A 26976-nucleotide genomic window follows, 5' to 3' on the forward strand; every position below is an offset into this window, starting at 1 on the left:
CTGGTGTGTTGATCCTCCACCACTAACATCACCTAAAAGTTGATGACGTTCTCACCACTAACATCACCTGGTGTGTTGATGACAGTTCTCCACCACTAACATCACCTGGTGTGTTGATGACCGTTCTCCACCACTAACATCCCTGTGTGTTGATGACCGTTGATGACAGTCTCCACCACTAACATCACCTGGTGTGTTGATGACAGTCCTCCACCACTAACATCCCTGGTGTGTTGTGACAGTCCTCCACCACTAACATCACCTGGTGTGTTGATGACCGTCCTCCACCACTAACATCACCTGGTGTGTTGATGACCGTTCTCCACCACTAACATCACCTGGTGTGTTGATGACAGTGGTGTGTTGATGACCGGTGTGTTGATGACAGTCCTCCACCACTAACATCACCTGGTGTGTTGATGACACCTCCACCACTCTCACCTGGTGTGTTGATGACCGTTCTCCACCACTAACATCACCTGGTGTGTTGATGACAGTCCTCCACCACTAACATCACCTGGTGTGTTGATGACAGTCCTCCACCACTAACATCCCCTGGTGTGTTGATGACCGTTCTCCACCACTAACATCACCTGGTGTGTTGATGACCGTTCTCCACCACTAACATCACCTGGTGTGTTGATGACCGTTCTCCACCACTAACATCACCTGGTGTGTTGATGACAGTCCTCCACCACTAACAATACCTCAACACACTATTTACCTTAACTCTTACAGAAGTCAACACAGAAGACAGTGTTTAGTTATGATAATAGATACAGTTAGTCTAATACCTACTTCAGCAACCCAATTGAGTATCCATATATATCACGCATTGTTATTTTGGGAGGACGTATTACGTATTGACGGAGATTATCTTCTATTAAAACTAGTTCAACCTCTCTCTATATGTTCTCCATTATCTTTCTTTGTGTAGATGTGTGTGTGTGTGTGTGTGTGTGGACGCCACTTCAGATCTGTGTATATCGATATTTATGACTTTCTGTTGGCCCTAAAAAGGATAACACTATCCTGTTCCTTTGATTTAACACTTGTCAATAAAATGTTTCAATTTCAATTAGGGAAATACTTCACTTCGAGGCAGCTTTTAATATCATTATCTATTCAACAATAACGAAATATGTTATTTCACCACAAGATATTTATAAATAAAAAAAATAAAAATGCAATTACAAAAGTTAAATAATTATTTAATGTTTCACCAATTGCTTAACAATGTTCCGTTAAGTCAAACAGTGGAATTTGTATCATTAAACCTTCCCAAGACAAAATAATTTTCTATCAATTTAATGAAAGTTGATAACAGTAATAAACGTCCAATTAACCATTAAGTTAACTCATATTTTATCAACAGCGGCAGTGAGTTAACTCGTAATGTCGATCTTACTCAACCGATGACACAGGAAGCTGATAATATGGCATGCGAGAATAAACTTCCTGAACAAACTTGTATAATTCAAGATATAGGATAAAACTCTTTTGTTAGGTGTTAGATTTATTCGCAGTGATATATGTAACTTGTTCCTAGTGACCGAAACCTTTACGCCTTCGAGCACAGAGGAACGACTCCCAGATAAACTTAAGGGACAACTTTCTACATCTAAAATCCCTGGCACTTTTTTTTATCTATTAGTGGTTTGATTTCCTGTTCATAGCTATTAGTCTTTAGATAAATTACATTTTTACTTTGCTGTTGTATAATTCGGATGATTCAGTGTCCAGGATTGTTAAGTGCAGTTCATTAAGTCCAATTGCCTTCAACCGAACCACCAAGCATAGTTTCTGACAGTTGTTGTGTACGAATATAGCAAATGATAAATACAAAATTTCAACATTATTGTCCAAATTTTGGATGTTAATAAGGCACTAACACTAAACACTAATAACTGAAAGGATATATTAATAAGGTTCATAGTAATCCACTTTTAATGATCTTCATGAAAGCACCAAATACAATAAAATAAATATATCACACATTCATCCTATGTAAGGCGACATACAGTGTGTCAGCCTTAAGCTGTGGACGTCTTCTGGACACACAAGACTCAACCATAAACCCTCCTGGGAGGGGCATAGCGGGGAGCCTCCCGAGACTCGAAAGACTCAAAGGACTCGTATGAGTCAGGGTAGCGAGCCTCTCCATCGTACTTGACATCAGCAATGTAGCCTGAGTCACCGTCCACGAAGTAAGTCACAGTCTGCAGACGACCGTCGGGAAGCTGCACGTAGTACGACCCCTGGGTGTCGTCACCATCACGGGTCTCCTGGTGACCGAAGTCGTTGCCGGAGGGGTCGTGCTTTACGGCGTAGTTGAAGTTGTACTGAGCCTCACTAGACTCGTAAGATTCAAAAGACTCAGCGGAGGCAGCCTAAAATAAGTAAAGAAATGTATGATATAACTCATAACTATACTATAAGTCTTTCATGATATAATACATAAATATATATGAAGTAGGTGTAAACAACTCAACAATAACCAACACTTACGTAGGGGGCCCTGTAGGAGGGACGACTGTCACCAGCAGCCACGGCCACCACACCCAGCAGAAGAAGAACCTGGAGAAAATTGTGCGTTAACAAAGGACACGTTATTACCACTATAAACTACATTATTAACAGTCAAGTACAGATCAGATACTTCCACTACTCAGTACCTTAGAGTTCATGACTGTGTTCTGTCTGTTGATACACTGAAGATACGAGAGAGTTCTTCCTATTTATACCCAACACACATGACGTGACTGGTCTGGTTTTTGTCCGGAATTCCCTCTTGCAACATAAAAACGATCCTGTTTTTGATATATTGCCAGAGGCATTGCTTACCAAAATTTTTATTCAATGTATCAAAACTACAAAAGTACAATATCATAGAAAAATATACAAAATACCATAACTAAGATTTTTTTATATATTTTGCTAAAAGAACGATAAAGATGGTTGTATATGCCAGCAGAGAACACAGCGTATATGGAGAATAGTCCAGGCAACAGTGGTGTAACTAGAACAGGGTCAAGGATAGTGGTTACAGCAGCAGGGTGGGGCGCCTCCACCACCTGTTCCCTCAACACACTTGGTGACCTTATCTCAAGGAACTGTTCTTCCCAATGTTGTCACGTAGGTGTTATGTCTCCTTATGAAATCTTATCATCACCAAGTAATTTTATGATTTCATAGGTGAGTTATTTAAAACAAAGGGGTGTGGTATTTTCTAATCCATTATGCATTAGGTAGTAACACTATTGTATATGAGAAAGTATCGTTAATTTAAAATCGTATATTTTGATTACGTAACTGAAACTTCTTCAGTGTAACTGCATTTTCTTTTCACTTAATATTTTTACGTACTACAACTACCAATAATACTACTACTAATAATAATTACCCCATATTAACTCTCCTCCTTTAGTCGACAATCTTTCTTCCCTTTCTCTTCGCCGCAATGTTGCTTCACTCTCTCTCTCTTTTACAGGTACTTTAACGGGAAATGTTAGGTGGATTTGGCATCCTGTATACCGCCAACAAGACCCTGGGCTCGTAACACACCTCTTGCCCGCGGTGCCCACCGTTTTTCTGTGGATGACGGTCACACTAGAATAACCCGTTATAGTACATCCTTCTTTCCACACAGCCAAACTGTGGAATGCTCTGCCTTCTTCTGTGTTTCCATACTTATGCAATCTGTCTCACTTTAAAGGCTGGTTTTCTGGCATCTTCGTGGCGTAGATTAACACAGTATAACCTTTTTCTTCTCTATTTTTAATTTATTTTTGTTCTTATTTTTTTCGCCTTCCAGGTCCTGTTGTGGGTCGTTCGACCTGTGCCCGGGTGGACTAATTTCCGTAAAATAAAAAAAAGATACCACAGTGCTAATAACCTAACCCTACCTAACCTCACTCGACTGACTCCAAAGGTCAACAACAGCTGTAATATAAGCTTTATCATCACAAAGAGTTTAATACACTACTGTCATGATATGCTGCATTAAGACCAGTCCAGAACCACTTTCCCATGCTCCTCCCAGGGACCAGCCAGTTTCCACACACACACACACACACACACACACACACGACCTCCCACTGACAGCCATTTCTCCCGGTTTTAAGAGACAGTCTCCTGAACCACACCAGCGAGCCATGTTGTGTCACCCTTCCATGTATTTATAAAGTGTGAGTGGATGTTATCTCAGTCACGTATTTTAATTTTATTCCCCTGCTACCCTTGCTTGGTGTAGGGGTTAACATACTCGCCTCGCAAACATGTAAGAGAGAGTTCGATTCCCAGAGAGTGTAGACTTATTGGATAGGATTGCTTTGTTCTCTCTACTTACCAAATGCTGAGGAGTCTTGAGGTAGATGGAGCCGTGTTGTGGTAACAAATGAACCCAAGCATTGTCTTATTGTGGTTAAGTTAGGTTAAGTGACGAACAAGATGAGCTGCAATGACTCGCCGATTATTCGTAAGCTTTTAGAGGATAAATTTATTAAGAAGAGACATTATATTAAATAAATGGTCGTAAACTGAAGAAAGCAATTCCTTCTCATTCAGTCCTTGATGGGAAGGACAATAGGGTGATGAAGGTCACTTGTGGCGTAAAAGGATGTCATAATAAAAACTTAAGTTGCAGTGGTCTTAAATTGTATTTCAAATAATTTAAATAATATTTACAGTGTTTATGTATAGCTGAAATAAATTACAGTCGGGGGCCTAGTTCAGGAGACGGTGGTCGACACAACTGTGACTGATTTGACGGGAGTCTACTTGGACTCGTTGGAGTCAAAGTAGCTTGGCCTGGGAGGGGCGTAGCGGGGAGCCTCCCGGGACTCAAAGGACTCGTCAGAGTCAGGGTAGCGAGCCTCTCCGTCGTACTTGACATCAGCGATGTAGCCTGAGTCACCGTCTACGACGTAGGTCACAGTCTGCAGACGACCGTCGGGAAGCTGCACGTAGTACGACCCCTGGGTGTCGTCACCGTCGCGGGTTTCCTGGTGGCCAAAGTCGTTGTCGGAAGAGTCGTCCTTCACGGCGTAGTTGAAGTTGTACTGAGCCTCACTAGACTCATACGACTCCTCAGAGGAATCCTGCAGCATAAGAAAAAGTGAGAATGAAAATGCTGAAACAATTGAACGCGAGAGTTATTTTGAGAACTATTTAGATCTATTTATAGATTATATTCTTCTACTATATAACAACTAAATAAATTGTTTTTTCATTGATTGTGAGTAAAAGCTCTAGTTAATTATCACGGTAAAGGTGACAACTTGAACTGATACGTTAATGATTGCCCAGAAGCATAAGGTCCTTTATGAATTGATTTTTACATGACTACAAACGAAGTCTTTCATATACAAGAAATTCTTAACGGTAAGAGACAGAGCTTCTCTCTCGTGACTCACCCGAGGGGCAGCATAAGAGAAGGCTTCCCGGCTGTCTGCTGCTGCCAGGGCGGCCATGGCCAGCACGATCAAGATCTGTAAGTATATAATGAATACATAATTGTCGATATGTAGGAGTTGTATTACTGTGTGTTTATATCTAACAAACCTCGCCTGGTAGTGGAATAACAATATACAGTAATATAACAAGTGAAGTCTATGGCAGCTCCCGCTTCCCTCGTAACGTTATAAAGCTTTAAGTGACGACCCAAGAACCACTAAAATAAACCCCTTGAGTTAATAAATGAAGATGATGTTAATGTGATTATCTCAACACAATAACGTTTTTAATGGACGAATAACACGGTGTGGGGACAAGTACACAAAACCTAATGTTAACTTAACCTCCTTAGTTCACCCCCACACTCACTGGTCATGTTGGTCGCTTACTACCTCATTGTTAACCTTATACGATTATGATGCATTCACCTCATCTCTCAGTAACTAGCCACGATAAATTCAGGATAACTCACTTCCACTTTCTACTTGAAATGCATTTACGTTGCTCGACTCATATTCCAATATTACTGTAGTATAATTATGTCCATTATATCCCTGTGCTCCTAATTACTGAAGCTTCTTACCTGGTATTCACTTTGATAATTTTCTAACCTAATACTGTAACACTGATGATTTACTCACCTTAGTGTTCATGGTGTGTGTTGTGTTGTCACGAGGAACTGACTGTCGGTCTCTCTGCCGTTGTCCATTATATACCACCACGCCAGACCTCATGCGTTTTCACTGGGTCAAGTTTTTCTCGCATATTTACTAACTACTGTACGTAACCTTGCGCAGTATCTATCGCCAGGCAACTATCCCGTGGTGGTGTAAGGCACTGGGGCGTTTACACCACTTCACTGCATTCCAAGAGAAAAGTTTGTGGATTTTCAGGAATGTTAAGAATGATTTTTCTGTTCACCTGAAATTTAGACTTTGCACCTTATTTCGCACCGTAATTTTAATCTTGCTTTAACCTAACCTAACCCTCCCAGGTAATGTTAGGTTGTTTAATCGTCAGGTGAAAAAAATGAAGGGGGGGGGGGGGCGAGTCTTGTCCTGATTTTAAAGAGATAAATCTACTCATGTTTGCAAACCTGAAAAAAACCCGAAAATAAAAACATAATTCTTACATCTGAAACATTTAGTAAAGAAAACAACATGAGTACTTTATGTGGTATTAGGTGTAAAGTACATTTTTAGAGTACATCTTAATGTTTTATATCGAACTTATGAGTACAATTATGAGGTTGTCTCACTCATACGGTAAATCCTCATGGTAACTTGTTGTGAGGAAGTGATGCTAAGTTGATGTGTTACTTACTTATGTTTATTGTTTTGAGTCAAATGTTTGTTTCATCTAAATGTATGTGTATGTACGTGTGTGTGGGGGACGTTTATGTGTGTGTGTGTGTGTTTGTGTATGTATGTGTGTGTAACTATGTGTGTTTCTTGGTACGAATGGGTGATTTCATGTAAACGTTTGTATAGGGTATTTGTGTAATCGTGTATATATGTAAGCTTGCTATGGAACATGTGTGCTTCTGTGTATACGTGTGTGTGTATGTGGAGGAATGTGTATGCGTACGTATTATAAATGTATAAATGGGGTCATGTATTCATCACCCATCCACCAACTACATTATAATAGCAGGGAAATACTTTACTCTTAAGGCCAAAGAAACTATCCCATGTTATAGGTTCAGGCGAGAGTAACCTTTCAAGGATTTTATGGACTCTCGTGTTTTCAGTCGCCTCTCCTGACCTTTACTTCCTACACAATCTGGTTCATATTTGGCAACATTGTAAGAATTCATCACTAATGAAAGACCAGGGGCGTTGCCGAGCCTTGACTCTTAGTATTTCTTAGTCTACGATTTCTAATGGTCCTATTGTATTTGCATTAGAGAGGGTTTATATATATGTAGGAGTGATATAGTGAGGTAGGTGCAATAGTGGAGTGATTTCAATTATTTTAGGAGCACACACACACGCGAGAGAGATCCTTACCCTGTACCAATTCACCCCTGGATGAAGGCTCCTCAGCCCCCACCCTGTCACTTCCACCATCATTAACGCCTCACTACTTCCTGACCACTCAACATCTTATAACTTTCTAATCACACTAATCCAAGCAGTAGACGATGGTTCTCTGCGTCGTGGGCTTGGGGGTGAGGCTCTCCTTGGTCTACTGTCTATGTGTTAATTTTGCAACTTGATCTGCTCACTGATTCTTCTCTTCCTTAGTCCTTGAAGTAATTCCTCGCATTGTAGTTTGAGATCTTACCTGTAATGGGCCCCTGTCTCATCAACAGAACATATTATATAAATGGGTCAATACATCTGATATTATATTCAGATTCACCATCCTGTAACTTTCCACTGTCTATGAGTAAGACATGAGTTGGACACGTGAGCGAGCAACTCTCCCAAGAGGGCGAGTCCCATAGTCAGCATTTCTATAAGCCCGCACTGCGAGGCCCTCAAGCTTCAGTCGCTCACATCAACTTATATCGTAAGGACGTGACCTAACGTTTATAATACATAAACGCCGTCCCTTTCTCATTCACTCCTAGACAGTGGGACTTACGGTCGATCTATCACTCAGGAATTATATGTACAACCCTTTTATAATAAAACAAAGGAACTACCGTTTGGGTTTCGTTACTTAAACCCAAATAATAAATATATGTGAACGGCCTGGTTAATTGCACAAGCAGCCGATTCATACCCAACTGTTGCTATTGGGTGTTGTTACTCGTGTGTTTCAGTAGTTTGGATATATTGCATATTTTTTTATTAAATTGTTTCTCATAAAATAGTTACTGCTTAGACTAAATTAGGTTAACTTTGATTAGATTAGGCTAAAGTAAGTTACATTATGTAGTTATTAGCACACCGGCATCTGTTGAAAATGAGCTTCGAACATTACATGGTTGAATGTGTGGGGAAGGCAGAGGTGGTGTGAGGTAGACCCAGGCTATTACTCTGTCACTTGCCTGGTATCTGTTGTTCCTTAAACCTGCTGCAGCTAAATTATTACTGATATTTACAAACAGTTCCATATTCTGAGTACCTCCCTGTCATGATGGGCTATAGTGAAGGCGTACACACTCCATCATCTGTTGGTTATAATGTAAGGGGAGGAGAGAGGCAGCACCCCATAAGCCCACATAAGCTTCTCTCTGCTATCAATTCGTTCATCTACATTAACTATCCTCGCTTAATGCAGTTCATACGTGATATATTATGACATATACGATTATTAATGACAAGTTTCCTAAAATTTCATGATAAGTTTCCTAAAAAATCAGTAAGTAACATTAGACAAGGAGCTCTGGGGACATACTCTTATACAGGTCGCCAATTGGTGTTTTTTACAACCTAATAAAATCACGTTGTATCAGCTCAGTCTGCTCATATGTTAATGATTCTGTGTCGTAAGAGGGCGTAGTATTGAAAGGTCTTTAAATTTTGGATAGTTAGCTTGACACAATCTTGATGATTAAACCACAGTGAAGTAACATGATTTTTTTCGTAGCTTAACTTGTGTTGTTATGGGATGAAACAGTTTTTATTTGGACAAAATCGTATAATTATGTACTATTAGTTTAGTTCCGTATCCTCAACAGTATACCAAAGTGCTCCTCTGATTTCTATTTACAGTATTTATCAAGGAACTACTCATTACATCTTTGTTAGGCTATACCAGTTTGTATGTCATTACCTTCACTACAGTGGTGTTAGCTAAAGACGCCAGGATATTTGTGATAAAGATATTTATTTATAAAAGAGTTAAGCCGAGTTGTGTGGAGGGAACCCGCCGGCCAGCCTCGCCATCACCGTCCACCTGTGATTACTGGGAGGTGGCGCCTCGCTCACTGGTGCAGAAGGATCTCAAGTTAACCTTCCCTTTTTATGTCTGCTGCTTATTTCATTTTTTCTGCTTTCTACTTGAGTGTGTGACCCACCTGTTGGCCACCGACATTGTCTACAGAAAATATAGAATAATATGAATAAGAATGACATATTGCCATCAATAATAATTTATCAATTTGTAAATAAATACAACAATTTATGACAGGTCGAGATATTGTGCAACATGCACAATTAATGATCCATTTCAGGGAAGACAGTATATCGTCGAAGGGATGTTCTCAGCCATGTCTCTACTTGGACTCGTTGGAGTTGTAGTAGCGGGGAGCCTCCCGGGACTCGAAGGACTCGAAGGACTCGTATGAGTCGGGTAGCGAGCCTCTCCGTCGTACTTGACATCAGCAATGTAGCCTGAGTCACCGTCTACGACGTAGGTCACAGTCTGCAGATGACCGTCGGGAAGCTGCACGTAGTACGACCCCTGGGTGTCGTCACCATCGCGGGTCTCCTGGTGACCGAAGTCGTTGCCGGAGGGGTCTTAACGTGATGGCGTAAAGCTGTGCTACCGTCAAGAATACGTGTGTGAGATAACTAGTGTTATTGCTAGACAGGAATATAATATAATTCCGTTTTTTCCAGAGACAAATCGTAAAATTTAATTTCAGATAAAGATCAAAAGATGATAGAAGTAATAAAATTATAATACTTAAAATTAAATGATGCAGCGGGGTGAGAAACTTAATCCTGCATAGTATAAAAAATAAAGAAGATTACGACAAGAGAATTCATATTTAATGATTATTCAGAAAGTAATATCATGCAGAGTCCTCGAGACACCAGCTTCTTGCCTCTGTTTACACCCATCCCTCCTGCCTCATCTGGCTGTATGTCATGATCACCACTTTAAGAAAATATCGAGAGTTTTGATATAATTAAGACACAATACTTCAGGTGTAAGGTCCGAGATCATTAATATTTAAGATCACTCAACATTGCCGTTAAAACTGGTTACCACACACTTCTTCACACAAGCTACTTTAGTATACAGTATATCACGTTATATAGATATAATCGCCGAGAAAGCTTTGATAAACAACGAATGCTTTGCCAAATAGGGATAATTCCTTGCATTGACTTATCTGTGTATATTACAGGTTCTGATGTGCTTTTGTTAATGTTGCTACATCTCGTATATGGTAAAACATTTTTGATTCATTTAGATTTTAGAACTTCGTTTACTGCCATAAGACAGTTAAATTGTACCTAAAGATCAGGTAAGATTGGATTAGGTTAGGTTAGGTGATGTATAAAGCTAATCATTTATATGTATTATGATCATGTACATGATTTACTATGACCAATCAAATATCCTTATCCATAATAACACACACACACACACACATCCTTGGCGGTAGTACAGCTTTACGCCATCCGACCTTCACGTTAAGACTCCACAAATTAGCTAACATACATAAGAACTTGACCCTGGACGGCCCAGGTCTGACGCGGTGGTATATAATGAACAGAGGCTGAGGGACCGACATTCAGTTCATCGTGACAACACAACACACACCATGAACACTAAGGTGAATACTGCTTCACCTTCATCAGTATAGTCATATATACAACAGTTATACGATATGAAGTTTGTACTCATTTAACGTCCAGTAATTACATTCATACAAGTATTATGCCCACAGGTCTTGATCGTCTTGGCCATGGCCGCCCTGGCAGCAGCAGACAGCCGGGAGACTTACTCCTACGCCGCCCCTCGTGTGAGTAACACCTCAGGGTAATGTTGTTTAGCGTCACTTGAATAAATACCTAAACTCCACATAATATTCAGTATAATGTTAACACTATTAATAGCATGTACTATGGTGACAATATGGAGGTAATAACTCATGATCAACGTTGGTTTAGTGGTGAACCTTGTCACTGATGAAAATATAATTGTCTTCTATCATAGGATTCCTCCGAGGAGTCTTATGAGTCTAGTGAGGCTCAGTACAACTTCAACTACGCCGTGAAGGACGACTCCTCCGGTAACGACTTCGGTCACCAGGAGACCCGCGACGGTGACGACACCCAGGGGTCGTACTACGTGCAGCTTCCCGACGGTCGTCTGCAGACTGTGAACTACGTCGTAGACGGTGACTCAGGGTACATTGCTGATGTCAAGTACGACGGAGAGGCTCGCTACCCTGACTCATACGAGTCCTTCGAGTCCTTCGAGTCCCGGGAGGCTCCCCGCTACGCCCCTCCCAGGCCAAGATACTTCGACTCCAATGAGTCCAAGTAGATACCTCACCTGTAACCTGACCGATCACTCCCTCGACCACTCTTTAATGATTTATCAATCAACAACGTTTTACAATATTTAGTATTGTACATCCAGTCATAAATTATATTGTCTATTTATACAGATAACTAATAAATTATTCTTGACAGCAATGTGGCATTTTGTGTCTGAATTCCGTCTTAATTATTGTTGGCATTATTAATACACTGAAGCTGTAACAACTGAGTCTACTCCATGTGTCGCATCAGTCGATCATTGTTTTGTCTAACTGATACACCAGGAGAGGAACACACGATGGTCTGTGGTGCAGGTGATGATAATGACGTACAACTGGTGTTCACTCAACCACGATATGAAAAAATAAATATATTACCAGAAAAATGCTGAAATTAACATGAGCTTAAAATTACAAGTGTGAACATAAAAAAACACAACGTAAGGTAAGATAGGTGAGATATCAACCTGGCTGCTTAATGTATACAGTAATGTGGGGGGTATTGATCTTCAAGTGATCCCAAGATGTATTAATTGTTAGGAAGGGAAATTTATGTATAAACATGTTTGTTATTTTCTCCTTCATCGTCAAGGCTTGTAAGTATAATATTGATTCATTTGTAATTATTAGGCGTGTGTACTTTGACTTACACGATTCTTATGACAAGCATAAGCTAGGATACACACACACACACACACATACATACATACATGCCATAACCCTCGAGGATTATTTTAAAAAGGTCTCCCACTGCCATCTATTGGGTAAATAAATAAACTGTCGTCACTTGGCCTATCAAACATAGGTGGCAGGTCGTTCGACTCTGGCAGATTACGTCATCAATGGGCGGAGCTCTGAAACAAGCATAACTACCTCAATGTAAGATCCAATACTTGGCTCACTGAGACTGTTGTTTACCTGTGCGCATCCAATTGGCGCAACAACCTTAATATTTTGACGTGACGTATGAATCTGCTCCTTCATTGGTTAGATTTTCCCGGGCTGTAGCCTGATTGGCTAAATGATTGTTGTGTTCACAAATCTGTCAATAGATGGCGCAGGCTTGCAGAATTCGAGAGAAAATAGCCAAATAATAAATAATCTGAACCTATTGATTTAATATTGACAAAAGCGTATAAATTATTACCATATGGATTTAACAGTTCAATGAGGTGTCAATAGAAGATACTATAGGACATACTTCTGTCTTAATTGTTTGTACAGGGTTACGTGTACATCGACGACTCTAAACACATCACATTTTCAATTGATTAAATGTATGAATTGATTGAGCTAATGTGATGTATCTCCTGAGTGGAGGCTGTCAGGATATTCTTCATATAATCGTGTTTAGGCTGAGTGAAATATAAAGGAATGATGGACTGAATAATCTCCCTGTAGGATAACCTTAAATATCACATGAAGAATAGGCACACCCAGTTTATTTCACCTGATAAATGAAAAACTATTCTAACTTAACCTAACGTAACCTAACCTAGCTTAACCTGTCCATATTTACCAAACTCATGATTTCATCTCCTTTATATTTCAGGTTCTACTGTAGTGTCAATATCACACGACAGTTTCCATAATCAGATCAAATTAAGCTAAAAGATAAATCATATATTACACCATAGTAATTTTTTGCCGGAAATTTTCATACACACAGAGTAATGAGGTCAAGGTCAGACAGGTGAACTTAGTGTGTAATTGGGTAAGGTAAGCAGGGGTGGGGCGAGGCCGGATGCTGTTCTACCTCACCAAACCTCACCTGTGTTTCACCTGTGATCTTAAAACCTTTGGTGTATATGTGGACATAACACAGCACAGATGCATATACTTAACCACCCAAGGATGTGTGTTGCAAATACAGGCAAGAAATATATAATGAAACCATTTACATACATCATAAACCCTTTATTGAACACATTACAACATTATATATAGTAGACAGCGATACTACTGACTCTGGGTGTTACATCAAGAGCAAAATTTTTCATTATTCCTCTAAATAAATTGTGTTGCTGTGATGACCACCTCAGGACACCATAGTGACATCCCTCATCAACTTCTCCCAAGTCTGATGTTGGAGGACCTGCACTAACCCGATGATGATGATGATGATAATGATGATGATGATGATGATGATGATGATGAGGATGATGATGATGAGGAGGAGGAGGAGGATGATGACGATAATTATAATGACGACGGTAGATTATTTACACAATGAGTTTCACTTCCCCAAAAATATTTCTGTTATGATTACAACAAGACTGAGGTGTAATGTGCCTGAGAAAATCATATAATATGTGATGATGTTATTATCATTCCGAAGACGATAACGTTAATGCACGTTTATCAATACATCTTCCCAGGTAATATAAACAACTAGAGAGAGAGAGAGAGAGAGAGAGAGAGAGAGAGAGAGAGAGAGAGAGAGAGAGAGAGAGGGGAGGTATTTGTACTAAACATTATCTATATTTTCTTCTGCTGTGAAAATATAACCCAAAATAACAAGGAAGTTTACACCCAAAACACAAACAAACTCACGTACATTGAAAATCATTTTTTTTCTATTTTATTACTGTCTATGGGAGCCACTTTCACTTTCATCAAACTGTGTCCACATTATCACGAGGTTAGGTTAGGTTAGTGTAGGTTAGGTAAGGTAAGGTTAGGGTAGGTTAGGGTAGGATAGCCTTAGGTTGCTAAGAAGTGTAATAAGCTGGGGTGGCTGATCTTCAAGTGATCACAATATCTATTAATTATCAGTAAGGGAATTTTACGTAAAAACATCTTATGTTATTTTCTCCATAATCATCAAGACTTGTCGGTAAAATATTGATTTATTTGTAATTATTAGGCGTGTGTACTTTGACTTACACGATTCTAATGACAAGCATAAGTTAGGCTACAGAAACACACACATGCCATAAACCGCGTGGATTAATCTAAAAAGGGTCTCCCTGTGCCATTTATTGGTAAATTAATAAACTGTAGAATCATTTGGCTAATAACATCACAGCATAGGAACATAAGATGGCAGATGTGCCGAGTCTGGAAGATCACGTCATCAGTGGGCGGAGCTCTGAAACAAGCATAACTATACCTAAATGTTGGAACCAATAATTTGCTCACCGAGACTGTCGTTTACCTGTGCGCATCCTAGTTGGCGCATCAACCTTTACGTGTTGACGTGACGTATGAATCTGCTCCTTCATTGGTTAGATTTTCCCGGGCTGTAGCCTGATTGGCTAAATGACTGTTGTGTTCACAAATCTGTCAATAGATGGCGCAGGCTTGCAGAATTTGAGAGAAAATAGTGTCCCATAAGCCAGGTGATGAAATCTGATTCTATTGATTTAATATTGACAAAGGCATATAAATTATTACCAAACGGAATCAACACTTGAATGAGGTATCAATGGAAAATAATATAAGATATACTTCTGCCTTAATTGTTTGTACAGGGATATGAAAATATAACAGAATTGCAACAAGGAAGTTTACACGCATGATTTTAGGGAAGATTTAGGTTAACAAATCGCATTATTACATTGGGAAGTTGGAAAAGTTTGTTGAACAGATACATACATAATAGTGAACGAGTGTTAACAGGAACTGAAGAGTATGCTGATTCCTTTAATAATACGTTAAGTTCGTATACCTACGAACACCTTCATGCGTCTATATACACACATAAATGAACAAAATCACAAACTCACGCATGTTAATAATCGTATTTGGTTCTATTTTATTACTAATACATATGATATGCAGCGGCCGACTGTCTATGGGAGCCACTTTCACTTTCATCAATGTGTGTCCACAATATCAGGTGACAAACGAGCTGGGGAATTTGTTTATGTGCTACACGATGTAAATTAATGTAAATTATTCCCAGTGATAATGAATAATTAATCCATGATAAACAAGAAATTATATTAAAAATAATTAACAAGGAGCCACCAAGGAAATACGTGTGCAGTTAAGATTAAATAAAAAGTTAAAATGATCATGATCAAGATTACAGATGTGAGCCCCAGCATAGGACACAACGAGACCTTAACTACATTACTGTATACATTAAGCAGCCAGGTTGATCTCTCACCTATCTCACCTTTCGTTGTGTTTTTTTATGTTCACACTTGTAATCTTAAGCTCATGTTAATTTCAGCATTTTTCTGGTAATATATTTATTTTTTCATATCGTGGTTGAGTCAACACCAGTTGTACGTCATTATCATCACCTGCACCACAGACCATCGTGTGTTCCTCTCCTGGTGTATCAGTTAGACAAAACAATGATCGACTGATGCGACACATGGAGTAGACTCAGTTGTTACAGCTTCAGTGTATTAATAATGCCAACAATAATTAAGATGGAATTCAGACACAAAATGCCACATTGCTGTCAAGAATAATTTATTAGTTATCTGTATAAATAGAAAATATAATTTATGACTGGATGTACAATACTAAATATTGTAAAAACGTTGTTGATTGATAAATCATTAAAGAGTGGTCGAGGGAGTGATCGGTCAGGTTGCAGGTGAGGTATCTACTTGGATTCGTTGGAGTCGAAGTATCTTGGCCTGGGAGGGGCGTAGCGGGGAGCCTCCCGGGACTCGAAGGACTCGAAGGACTCATATGAGTCGGGGTAGCGAGCCTCTCCGTCGTACTTGACATCAGCAATGTACCCTGAGTCACCGTCTACGACGTAGGTCACAGTCTGCAGACGACCGTCGGGAAGCTGCACGTAGTACGACCCCTGGGTGTCGTCACCGTCGCGGGTCTCCTGGTGACCGAAGTCGTTGCCGGAGGAGTCGTCCTTCACGGCGTAGTTGAAGTTGTACTGAGCCTCACTAGACTCATAAGACTCCTCGGAGGAATCCTATGATAGAAGGCAATTATATTTTCATCAGTGACAAGGTTCACCACTAAACCAACGTTGATCATGAGTTATTACCTCCATATTGTCACCATAGTACATGCTATTAATAGTGTTAACATTATACTGAATATTATGTGGAGTTTAGGTATTTATTCAAGTGACGCTAAACAACATTACCCTGAGGTGTTACTCACACGAGGGGCGGCGTAGGAGTAAGTCTCCCGGCTGTCTGCTGCTGACAGGGCGGCCATGGCCAAGACGATCAAGACCTGTGGGCATAATACTTGTATGAATGTAATTACTGGACGTTAAATGAGTACAAACTTCATATCGTATAACTGTTGTATATATGACTATACTGATGAAGGTGAAGCAGTATTCACCTTAGTGTTCATGGTGTGTGTTGTGTTGTCACGATGAACTGAATGTCGGTCCCTCAGCCTCTGTTCATTATATACCACCGCGCCAGACCTGGGCCGTCCAGGGTCAAGTTCTTATGTATGTTAGCTAATTTGTGGAGTCTTAACGTGAAGGTCGGATGGCGTAAAGCTGTACTACCGCCAAGGATGATTGAAAAAGTGAAGTCTGTGTGATCAAATACATTCCATACCATAAATTATATAAATCCTCCATTATTTGATATTTCCGCCTGAAGAATGTGAATCTGAATGTGTCGAATCAGGTTATAACTATGTGGGGTATGTTGTGTGCTGCTGGACACAGTCGATGGGTCGTGGTGTTTGCATCTTAAGTTACCTAAACTTATCTCACGTGTGTTTTTGAGATCTAATGTTATTTTAGTTATTAGAAGCTACTCGTCAGGGAAATCTCAGTAGCATATTTTATTTTTATTTACGTTTATTTTGCTTATTTGGATGTTTGTATTATTTTTACGTTTTAGGATTTGTCTTAATGTTTCGTTAGATAGAAGCGACGGACCCTAATATATACAGCACTGAGATATGTAACTGAACTAAACAATCTGATGTTTATCTTAGGAACGAAAAGAAATGGTAATGCATCCTCTTTTATGATGGCATCTAGTTCAACTTACAGACAGATTTAATTTATTGATACGTTTATTGAGATGAAAAATACATCTTAAAGGGATAAAGTGACATAAGGTATCTCCACCTTTATCCACGAATGTCCCTCTTACGGTACATCAGCATAAGGGTGGTCTTATGTACTCCAAGGTAATCAAACCTGAGTCACAGTTAGAGTGTGTTTGAGTGCGTGAGAGAGAGTACAGGAGAGAGACACACAACAAAGCAGAGAATCATAACACCAATCCGAATCTTAGTAACTATGAGAGATAGAAGCAATCATAATTACTTCCTTAATCACTAATTTCCCCTCTGAGTTAAGACTAACACTAAAAATTGGTTAGGTTAGGTTAGGTTAGGTTAGGTTTGAGTCACTGAGGATGGTGTTTCTGCAGTGATTAGCTTACATGAGGAAATTAGTATTTTCTAATTTAGTGAGTCAAGGACAAATATATCTCAAGAGCCCCTGTCGTAACACCATATGAACGAGATCATTTATATACACAGATCTGACCGAGGCTCCTTGATGCATGTTCACTGTTGGTTAGTTTTAAAGCATTATTCCTTAAGCTCGTCTATATATCATGCCCAATATGGCTGGGAACATTAACCATGGCTGTCAACTATAATAGGGCTGATAGTGATAGAATATACTTTTTGTAGTCAATGCCATTTTAGTTTTGACTTTCGCCTCCTGTAGGAATGAAATCAAGCATAATTTAGGAATGGAATCAGGTATAATTTAGGAATTGAATCAAGTATAATTTAGGAATAGAATCAGGTATAATTTAGGAATGGAATCAAGTAAAATTTAGGAATAGAACCAAGTATAATTTAGGAATAGAATCAAGTATAATTTAGGAATAGAATCAAGTATAATTTAGGAATAGAATCAAGTATAATTTAGGAATAGAATCAAGTATAATTTAGGAATGGAATCAAGTATAATTTAGGAATAGAATCAAGTATAATTTAGGAATAGAATCAAGTATAATTTAACTACAGTGATGTATTTTGAATCTATCATCTATTGGTTGTCAAGTTTCTATTGATTTAAGGGGAGATTATATGTGTATTGTAGGTACTGTTAAATTTTATAATAGAAAATGAGGTGTGTAGCCAAGAGGATGTACACAGGGGTAGCAATATCTTCATGTACACATCATCACTACACTATTATGTACACATCACCACCAACACTCATGTACACACCATACACCAACACTCATGTACACAACATCACGGTGTCGCCTCAGAGTAGATAATATGACCAATAAATATAAAATCATCACTTAATCTCTATACCCTTGACCACACGTCAAGTCACACCAGGATGTATGAATCAAAATATATATTACATTATTATTTTTTTTTATCTTTTTTGGACGATGATTTTGAACACGGTCACTGTAACGAGGTCAAGGCCAGGTAGGTGGTCTGTGTGAGGTGAACAAGGTGAACAGGATGAACAGGGTGGGGCAAGTCTACCTGGTGTTCTCCCTCATTAACCTCACCTGTTTTACATCTATCGCCAGGAAAGGTTTTGTTTATCATTATTTGGAAACACGAGAACATTACAGGAGTATGTATGAACACTTGATAGTATGGTGCTTCTTATGCATCTGATTTGCATGTGTGTGTGTGTGTGTTGTGTGCGTGTGTTGTGTGTGTGTGTGTGTGTCAGTCGAACAACACTACTGACCTCCCGCTGAGTCACATACACGTGCTGGCAGGAATTTATTATATGCTTTAAAATACCATCGTAAGAACTGTCTTAGAGGTACGAGAAAACAAAATGCAAATCTAATTCACCGTGAAAGTGGGTCTCATAATACTGGTGATGTGTGAGGGTGCGAGTACAGTACCGTGTGGCTGGTACTGAACTAGCCCGGGTTCAGTCCCCTAAATGAAAGTTAAGCAACCATTCGGGGCAGCGTAGACAAGGGGTGACCCAGGTAAGACTAAAGTATGTTGAATGCAGAATAATTTATTCAAATAAATATTTATATACAGTAAATGATGTTATTCAGTTTGCACTGTGTATAAAATACAACACAGTCGCCATGGTTCGTCAGGAGGGTGTTGGACACACCTGTAGGTGATCACTCAGGTAATTATTTGGATTCGTTGGAGTCGAAGTATCTTGGCCTGGGAGGGGCGTAGCGGGGAGCCTCCCGGGACTCGAAGGACTCGAAGGACTCATATGAGTCGGGGTAGCGAGCCTCTCCGTCGTACTTGACATCAGCAATGTAGCCTGAGTCACCGTCCACGACGTAGTTCACAGTCTGCAGACGACCGTCGGGAAGGTGCACGTAGTACGACCCCTGGGTGTCGTCACCGTCGCGGGTCTCCTGGTGACCGAAGTCGTTGCCAGAGGAGTCGTCCTTCACGGCGTAGTTGAAGTTGTACTGAGCCTCACCAGATTCATAAGACTCAAAAGACTCAGAGGAGGAACGCTTGAAAAATAATCAAGGAGTTGGTTGCAGTTAGTATAATAATCAAGAATATTGTCTGTTGTCCAGATGAATATTTCTCTTACGGGTAAAAAAAAATAATTGGGGAACTAAAGCAGTTACCTAAGTTGACGATAACTGATTATTATTGAGAAGGTTCTCTGATATATCAACACTGACTTACAAATTATAGAATTTATGGATTAACATGTTGTTGTAGATATAAGTTGTCTACTCACAGTTCAAAGGAAAACTAACAGTAATGTATTTAATATCCTATTAATAGTTCTCACACTTAGTACAAGTTTATATAGTACTGATACCATGAGTTGTACTCACTCGAGGGGCAGCATACGAGAAGGTTTCCCGGCTGCGGCTGTCTGCTGCCGCCAGAGCTGCCACGCCCAACACGATCAAGATCTGTGGGTATAATATTGAAATAAATCTAATTGCCGTACACTAATATCAATACCTATATGATATACTAATTAGATATACTGTATATACATTCTCATAAGCGTAAGGTTATACTCACCTTAGTGTTCATGGTGTGTGTTGTGTTGTCACAAGGAACTGACTGTCGGTTCCTCTGCCTCTGTCCATTATATACCACCACGCCAGACCTAAGTCGTCCAGGGTCAAGTTCTTATATATGTTAGGAAATTTGTGGAATTCTTACCCTGAAGGTAGGATGAAGTAAAGGTGTGGAAGGGTGATAATTTGTGAAATGCACTCTTAAGTGAGAAGCTGTGCTTATCTTAACCTAGGTGTTGGATGGAATATATTGTCACCATTACTCACATGAAGTTTTGCTCATGAGTCGTGTTCTTCTTTAAGAACAATGTCGTTACTGTCCAGGCAGAAGTCACTGACAGTTCCTGGGGGTAAATACTTATGGTTAACTACTATGGAGAATAATCTTTGTCTGAGGTCGTTTACAAACTCCTGTTGGTGTTGATAAAGGTAACACCCATATTTGTTATTATACAGTCGTGGCTGCTGTAGAAGCTTCATAAAATATCATCATTAGTCAGGTGTGTATAAGGAGACTCAGATTTTGATCATAAAACAGTGTAACAAATGCGTGTTGGTTCACCTGGTGAGGGCGGGGCAGGGAGGGGCGCGGCCAGGGTGTGTTCTTCATTTCCCTCACTGACCTACGTGATGTTTCTCAATGTGATTTAGAAATGTTTTTTTATTTAGGCGTGGGCACCAAACACACACGCAAGCACACACTTCCTAACCATATATGGATGCACCACGAACACCCAAACACAAGTTTGTTAACAGCCTGAACTTCAAGCCCAAATGAAGTGTAGTAACAACACGTAATAGAATACATGTAACGCGTGTGTCAAAGTGTGTGTGTGTATATTGTCACGTGTGTATGTATGTGTATATTGAAATGTGTGTTTGTGTGTGTATGTATTGTCATGTGTGTGTGTGTGTGTGTGAGTGTATATTGACATGTATGTGTATGTGTATGTGTATATTGTCATGTGTGTATGAGTGTGTATATTGCCATATGTGTACTGTATGTATGTATGTGTGTGTGTGTATTGTCATTTGTGTATGTATATGCCTGTATGTGTGTCCTGATCGTTGGGTGAAGAACGAGGAGTAGTCACCGCTCTCCTCACCTCACCGACTTACACAACGTTCACCCTTCTGTCCTTCACCTCCCTCCTTATGTTTTAATTATCATAAAACACTTCATATGGTTGGATAATAAAACAATATACAGAAGCTTCAAAAACTACCGAATGATTCATCGTCACTATCATACCTGCTTAACCCGGATGATGTCCCTCACAGCGGCCGACTATTTGCTGATACAAACCTTCTATTGAAAATGTTTGTGAGTATAAACAACGCAAATTCCTTTACTGGTTAAATGTTCCCGCAGACACTGTGGCTGAATGAATCAACTGTTTATTAAATTACCCAAACCTGACACAAGATCCTCATAAATAACACAACATTGGATTACAATTAATCGTCTTACCTTTCATCAGCTACAAGAAATTAAGAAATTCGTCCATATAGTCCCTGTCATACTGCCACTTGTGTCCACAAACAAAATCTTCAACATATACACTATTTAACTCTTTCACCACCCTTTTGTAATTGATAAAAAATGTTTTGGTCTTCACGAGAGTCAATGGAAACAACAAACATGTCACCTTTTTAGTGGCAAGATATTTTGGCATAAAATCTTTAAATAAAAAAAAAAAGGTTTTCAGATAAGAATTCCTTTTTTGAATTCCGATCAATGACGTTTTCACCGCTTTACGCCATCCAACCTTCAGGTTAAGAATTCACAAGTTAGCTAACATACGTAAGAACTTGACCCTGGACGGCCCAGGGCTGGCGCGGTGGTATAAAATGAACCGCAGCAGAGGAACAGTCAGTCAGTTCCTAGTGACAACACAACAGACAACATGAACACTAAAGTAAGTCTAACTTTACGCTTTTGAGAATGTATATACATTATATTTGATTTGTATATAATGTAGGTATTGCTTTTAATGTATGGCAATTAGATTTATCTCAATGTTATACCCACAGATCTTGATCGTGTTGGGAGTGGCAGCTCTGGCAGCAGCAGACAGCCGCAGCCGGGAAACCTTCTCCTACGCTGCCCCTCGTGTAAGTACAACTTATGGTACTATACGAAATATTGACACAATATAAATTCCATTTTCATTGCTGTGAGATTCTCGTTTGAACTGATTTTAGAAGTTTTCTATTCACATCAACAGTATATAATCAAAACTCATAAGTCGGTTCTGATTTACCAAACTCTTCAACTTCCATAATAACTTAAAAAAACACACAATTATTTTGAGTTAGGAGATACTTGTGCATAAGAAGTTTCCATAATGATTGAAACCTAAATCCTGATTACATTTTTAGAGATACTCCGCTGAGTCTTTCGAGTCTGGTGAGGCTCAGTACAACTTCAACTACGCCGTGAAGGACGACTCCTCCGGCAACGACTTCGGTCACCAGGAGACTCGCGACGGTGACGACACCCAGGGGTCGTACTACGTACATCTTCCCGACGGTCGTCTGCAGACTGTGACCTACGTTGTTGATGGTGACTCAGGCTACATTGCTGACGTCAAGTACGACGGAGAGGCTCGTTACCCTGACTCATACGAGTCCTTCGAGTCCTTCGAGTCCCGGGAGGCTCCCCGCTACGCCCCTCCCAGGCCAAGATACTTCGACTCCAACGAGTCCAAATAATTACCTGAGTGATCACCTATAGGTGTGCCCAACACCCTCCTGACGAACCATAGTGGCTGTGTTGTATTACTGCAAATGCATCCTTGTCAATATTATATATACATATTTATGTAAATAAATTATTCTGCAATCAACATACTTTGATGATTTTCCCACTTACGATATACCTCGAACATGTGAATCAAGAGATTTACAAAAATGAACAGCGGCAGAGGGATGGGCAGTTAGTTTCTCGTGACAACACAACACACACCATGAACATTAAGGTGAATATAACCTTTTATTAGTGATATTTTATATTAAAACACTGTAGGCAAATAATAATACCCACTTTTGTATTCCATTCACAAAAAGAAAATTGCACTTACAGATCTTGATCGTGCTGGGCGTGGCAGCCCTGGCAGCAGCAGACAGCCCCAGCCGGGAAACCTTCTCTTATGCTGCCCCTCGTGTGAGTACATATTATGGGACTGCGTCTATATTATGATTGGTTATTTCATGAATCTAAAATTCAGAAACTGTTCCATATACTGTAACTTCCATGATGGTTTTCTTTGGATTGAGATGAGTTATTTAATGTACCAAGTACAGTACATAAAAATACTCGTTAAAACTTAGGCTGTAGTTGGGATATTATGTAATGCTCAAATTTAAAAACAAATATTCTTGTATAAGTTTAAGTCTCTAGTTAATTTAGTCACAAATATTTATATTATGTATACAAAGGTTATCATGATAAAAATACGTAGGAGTAAAGATTTACATATATGCTAACGGTGCACAATAATTATAAGAGTTTTTCACTTTCATGTTATCTGCTGGAGTCTTTTGAGTTCAGAGGTCTGGCAGAATCAATCACGTGAAGGACGACTTCTCCGGAACGACTCTCGGGCACCAAGAGATTCCGGATGGTGACAACACCCAGGGTTGCACCGCTGTGCACTTTCCCGACGGTCGTCTCGTAGATCGTGACTCCATGTCGTGACGGTGACTCAGGCCACATTGCTGATATGTCAAGTAATACGATGAGAGTTCGCCATCTCCTGACTCATGAGTCTCGAGTCCCGGGAGGCTCCTCACACGCCTCTTCAAGAGGCCAAGAAAGATACTTGACTTAACGAGTCCAAGTAATCACTACACTCAGAATTTCAGACTGTTCAGTGTTCACTCTCCTCGACCACCGTTAATCTACCCAGAAATGGTTTATTCGTCAAATAGGTTTTACAATATTTTATATTGTACATCCACTTATAAATTATGATATTTATTTACAAGGATAACTAATAAATTATATTGATGGCAATGAGGTAGTTTCGTTTATGGATCCGTTTTCAAACCAAAACGAATTTGAGTGTCAAACAAATGTCCTGAATTCACACGAACAAACAAGGTTTTTGGTTCTTCATTCACCGTAAGACACACTGAGAAGATGATCCTATAGTCATTGCGGGAGTCCAACATGAGTAAGATCGGGACTCCGCTTCTTTACCTTCCTTTATGTTGGTTAGAGAAGCAAGTGACACTGCTGACATTCTATTGGAAATACTTATTTTCATCTTTCACTTCTGCATGAATGAGGGGAGATCGATACATAGAAACATCAAATTGTTACATGAAGTTTATAGGAGAGCCTGCTCCTCCCGTGATATATAATCACACTTGGATATGTGGCGACTGCCATAGTCTCTGGTTTGTTCAGGAAGACTCAGCAACACTGGATCGAAGAACAATAAGGTGTTGTGAGTATCAACACCTTTGCCAATTTTCCAGACTGATGTTTATGTGATACCAAAGAGTCGTCACAACAGCTTGTTTCCCAAACTGTTTCTTCATACCACCATGCATGTAATTTATGTAATAAAAAGCGGTTGTCATAATGATCAGCATTACGGTTGAATTTAACTATTAGATGATTATTACTCTATTAATAATGTGGAAGAAATTATTTACTAGACGAGTTTTTACTTCAAAACCATCATAACTCTTGCGATTACAACGCCTTACTGATGATAATGAACGTGATTCTTTTTCATAACAGGAGTGATAATGGAATCCTGTGGTCTATAATGGTTGGTGTGGATGATGGCATGCAGGGAGCAGCAGCTGGTCAGCATTACAATTACCGGTGTTAGACTTGAACCAGGTACTGATTACAGGAGACTAGGCTGTATCCACTTCGACCACTGCATCCTTGTTTGTTTCGAACAGACGAGAGTAACATCACACCTTTACGGAAGTATGTGTGTGTGTGTGTGTGCGTGTGTGTGGTCTGTATGTGGCTGGATGTGACATTTCTTAATATAAACGTTTAACGTGACGTGAACTGTTTGGGACTGGTAATATGAAGAGCATATAAAATACCCATCATAATCGGAAAGCAGTGTGACTGGCTCTCAACATCACTCGCCTTCTACTTTGCCTAATAAGACAGCTGGCATAGTAGACATTCACAGGTTGGTGTGCTGGGCTGCGCATGACAAAACAGTGACTATTAAGAAGGAACACTTACACCTACCATTAATTGCCTTGTTATATATCCGTAAATATTTTGTAAACTTTGGATTCACATGTCTGGAGGTATAACATAAATGGAAAAATCATCAAAGCATGTTGATTAAGAATAATTATTTACATAAATATGCATATATATATTGACAAGGATGCATTTGCAGTAATACAACACAAGCCACTATGGTTCGTCAGAGGGTGTTGGGCATAACGTAGGCATCACTCAGGTAACATTTGGACTCGTTGAGTCGAAGTATCTTGGCCCGAGGGCGTAGCGGAGCCCGGGACCCGGAAGGACTGAAGGACCTGTATGAGTCGGCAGCGAGCCTCTCCGTCGTACTTGACATCACAATGTAGTCGAGTCACCGTCTACGACGTAGGTCAGCAGTCTGCAGACGACCGTCGTAAAAGATGCATGTAGTACGACTCGGGTGTTGCCACTACCGCGTCTCCTGGTGACCGAAGTTGCTGCTGAGGAGTCTCACGGCGAAGTTGAAGCATACGAGCCTCACTAGACTCTGGGAAAAGATCTGAAGTGATATCTCTAAAAATGTAATCCGGATTTAAGTTTCAATCATTATGAAACTTTATGCAATAAGCATTCCTAACACAAATAATCAGTGTTTTTGGTTATTATGAATTTGAAGAGTTTGATAAATCAGAAACTGATTTATGAGTTTTGGATTATATATTACATGGAATAGAAAACTTCTAAAACTGTTCAAACGAGAATCTCAGCAATGAAATGAATTTATATTTGTGTCAATATTTCGTATAGCACGTGGTTGTACTTCCTGCTAATGAGGCAGCGTAGGAGTAGGTTGGTTTCTGGCTATGGTGGCTGTCTGTTGCCGCCAGAGCTGCCACTCCCAACACGATCAAGATCTGTGGGTATAACATTGAGATAAATCTAATTGCCATACATTAAAAATAATACCACATTATATACAAATCAAATATAATGTATATACATTCTTGCTGGGCGTAAAGCCAGACTTTACTTAGTGTTCGGTGTTGTCTGTTGTGTTGTCACCAGAACTGGATCGATCAGTCTTCCGCTGCGGTTCATTATATACCATCGCGCCAGACCTGGGCCGTCCAGGTCAAGTTCTTATATTGCGTTTGCTAATTCAGAATTTTTTACCCTGGAAGATGAAGTAAAGATGTGGAGCGTCGGCGATGTGAACTTGACCTGAC

At 39.7% G+C, this 26976-nt stretch overlaps 4 protein-coding genes across 8 annotated transcripts; 1 reads left to right on the forward strand and 3 right to left on the reverse strand.

Moving 5' to 3' along the window:
* Positions 1-1933: 1933 nt before the first annotated feature.
* On the reverse strand, positions 1934-2708 carry LOC121879519 (pro-resilin-like). The gene is made up of 3 exons (XM_042386177.1): positions 2676-2708; positions 2509-2577; positions 1934-2390 (listed from the first exon to the last, which is right to left on the reverse strand). The coding sequence occupies exons 1-3, from the start codon at positions 2685-2687 to the stop codon at positions 2067-2069; spliced, it is 405 nt and encodes a 134-aa protein (XP_042242111.1). The 5' UTR covers positions 2688-2708; the 3' UTR covers positions 1934-2066.
* Positions 2709-4639: 1931 nt separating this feature from the next.
* LOC121879517 (cuticle protein 7-like) lies at positions 4640-6201 on the reverse strand. The gene is made up of 3 exons (XM_042386173.1): positions 6096-6201; positions 5415-5489; positions 4640-5099 (listed from the first exon to the last, which is right to left on the reverse strand). Exons 1-3 carry the CDS (start codon positions 6186-6188, stop codon positions 4776-4778), a joined length of 492 nt encoding a protein of 163 aa, XP_042242107.1. The 5' UTR covers positions 6189-6201; the 3' UTR covers positions 4640-4775.
* Positions 6202-10847: 4646 nt separating this feature from the next.
* Positions 10848-23405, forward strand: LOC121879526 (cuticle protein 21-like). 3 transcript variants are annotated; one of them, XM_042386190.1, is made up of 3 exons: positions 10848-10915; positions 11030-11104; positions 11299-11783. In XM_042386190.1, exons 1-3 carry the CDS (start codon positions 10904-10906, stop codon positions 11629-11631), a joined length of 420 nt encoding a protein of 139 aa, XP_042242124.1. In that variant the 5' UTR covers positions 10848-10903; the 3' UTR covers positions 11632-11783. The 3 variants fall into 3 exon arrangements, with proteins under 3 accessions (XP_042242124.1, XP_042242123.1, XP_042242122.1); XM_042386189.1 differs by lacking the exons at positions 11030-11104; positions 11299-11783 and adding exons at positions 22591-22671; positions 22939-23405 and having other exon boundaries at positions 10887-10915; XM_042386188.1 differs by lacking the exons at positions 10848-10915; positions 11030-11104; positions 11299-11783 and adding exons at positions 22392-22475; positions 22591-22671; positions 22939-23405.
* LOC121879525 (cuticle protein 21-like) lies at positions 16038-20627 on the reverse strand. 3 transcript variants are annotated; one of them, XM_042386186.1, is made up of 3 exons: positions 20558-20584; positions 16718-16792; positions 16038-16523 (listed from the first exon to the last, which is right to left on the reverse strand). In XM_042386186.1, exons 1-3 carry the CDS (start codon positions 20567-20569, stop codon positions 16191-16193), a joined length of 420 nt encoding a protein of 139 aa, XP_042242120.1. In that variant the 5' UTR covers positions 20570-20584; the 3' UTR covers positions 16038-16190. The 3 variants fall into 3 exon arrangements, with proteins under 3 accessions (XP_042242120.1, XP_042242121.1, XP_042242119.1); XM_042386187.1 differs by lacking the exon at positions 20558-20584 and adding an exon at positions 16907-16933; XM_042386185.1 differs by lacking the exons at positions 16038-16523; positions 16718-16792 and adding exons at positions 19541-20025; positions 20362-20442 and having other exon boundaries at positions 20558-20627.
* Positions 23406-26976: the final 3571 nt, after the last annotated feature.

This window comes from Homarus americanus, unplaced genomic scaffold, assembly GCF_018991925.1.
Source record: "Homarus americanus isolate GMGI-L3 unplaced genomic scaffold, GMGI_Hamer_2.0 scaffold43887, whole genome shotgun sequence".
In the NCBI taxonomy this organism is placed as follows: Eukaryota; Metazoa; Arthropoda; class Malacostraca; order Decapoda; family Nephropidae; genus Homarus; species Homarus americanus.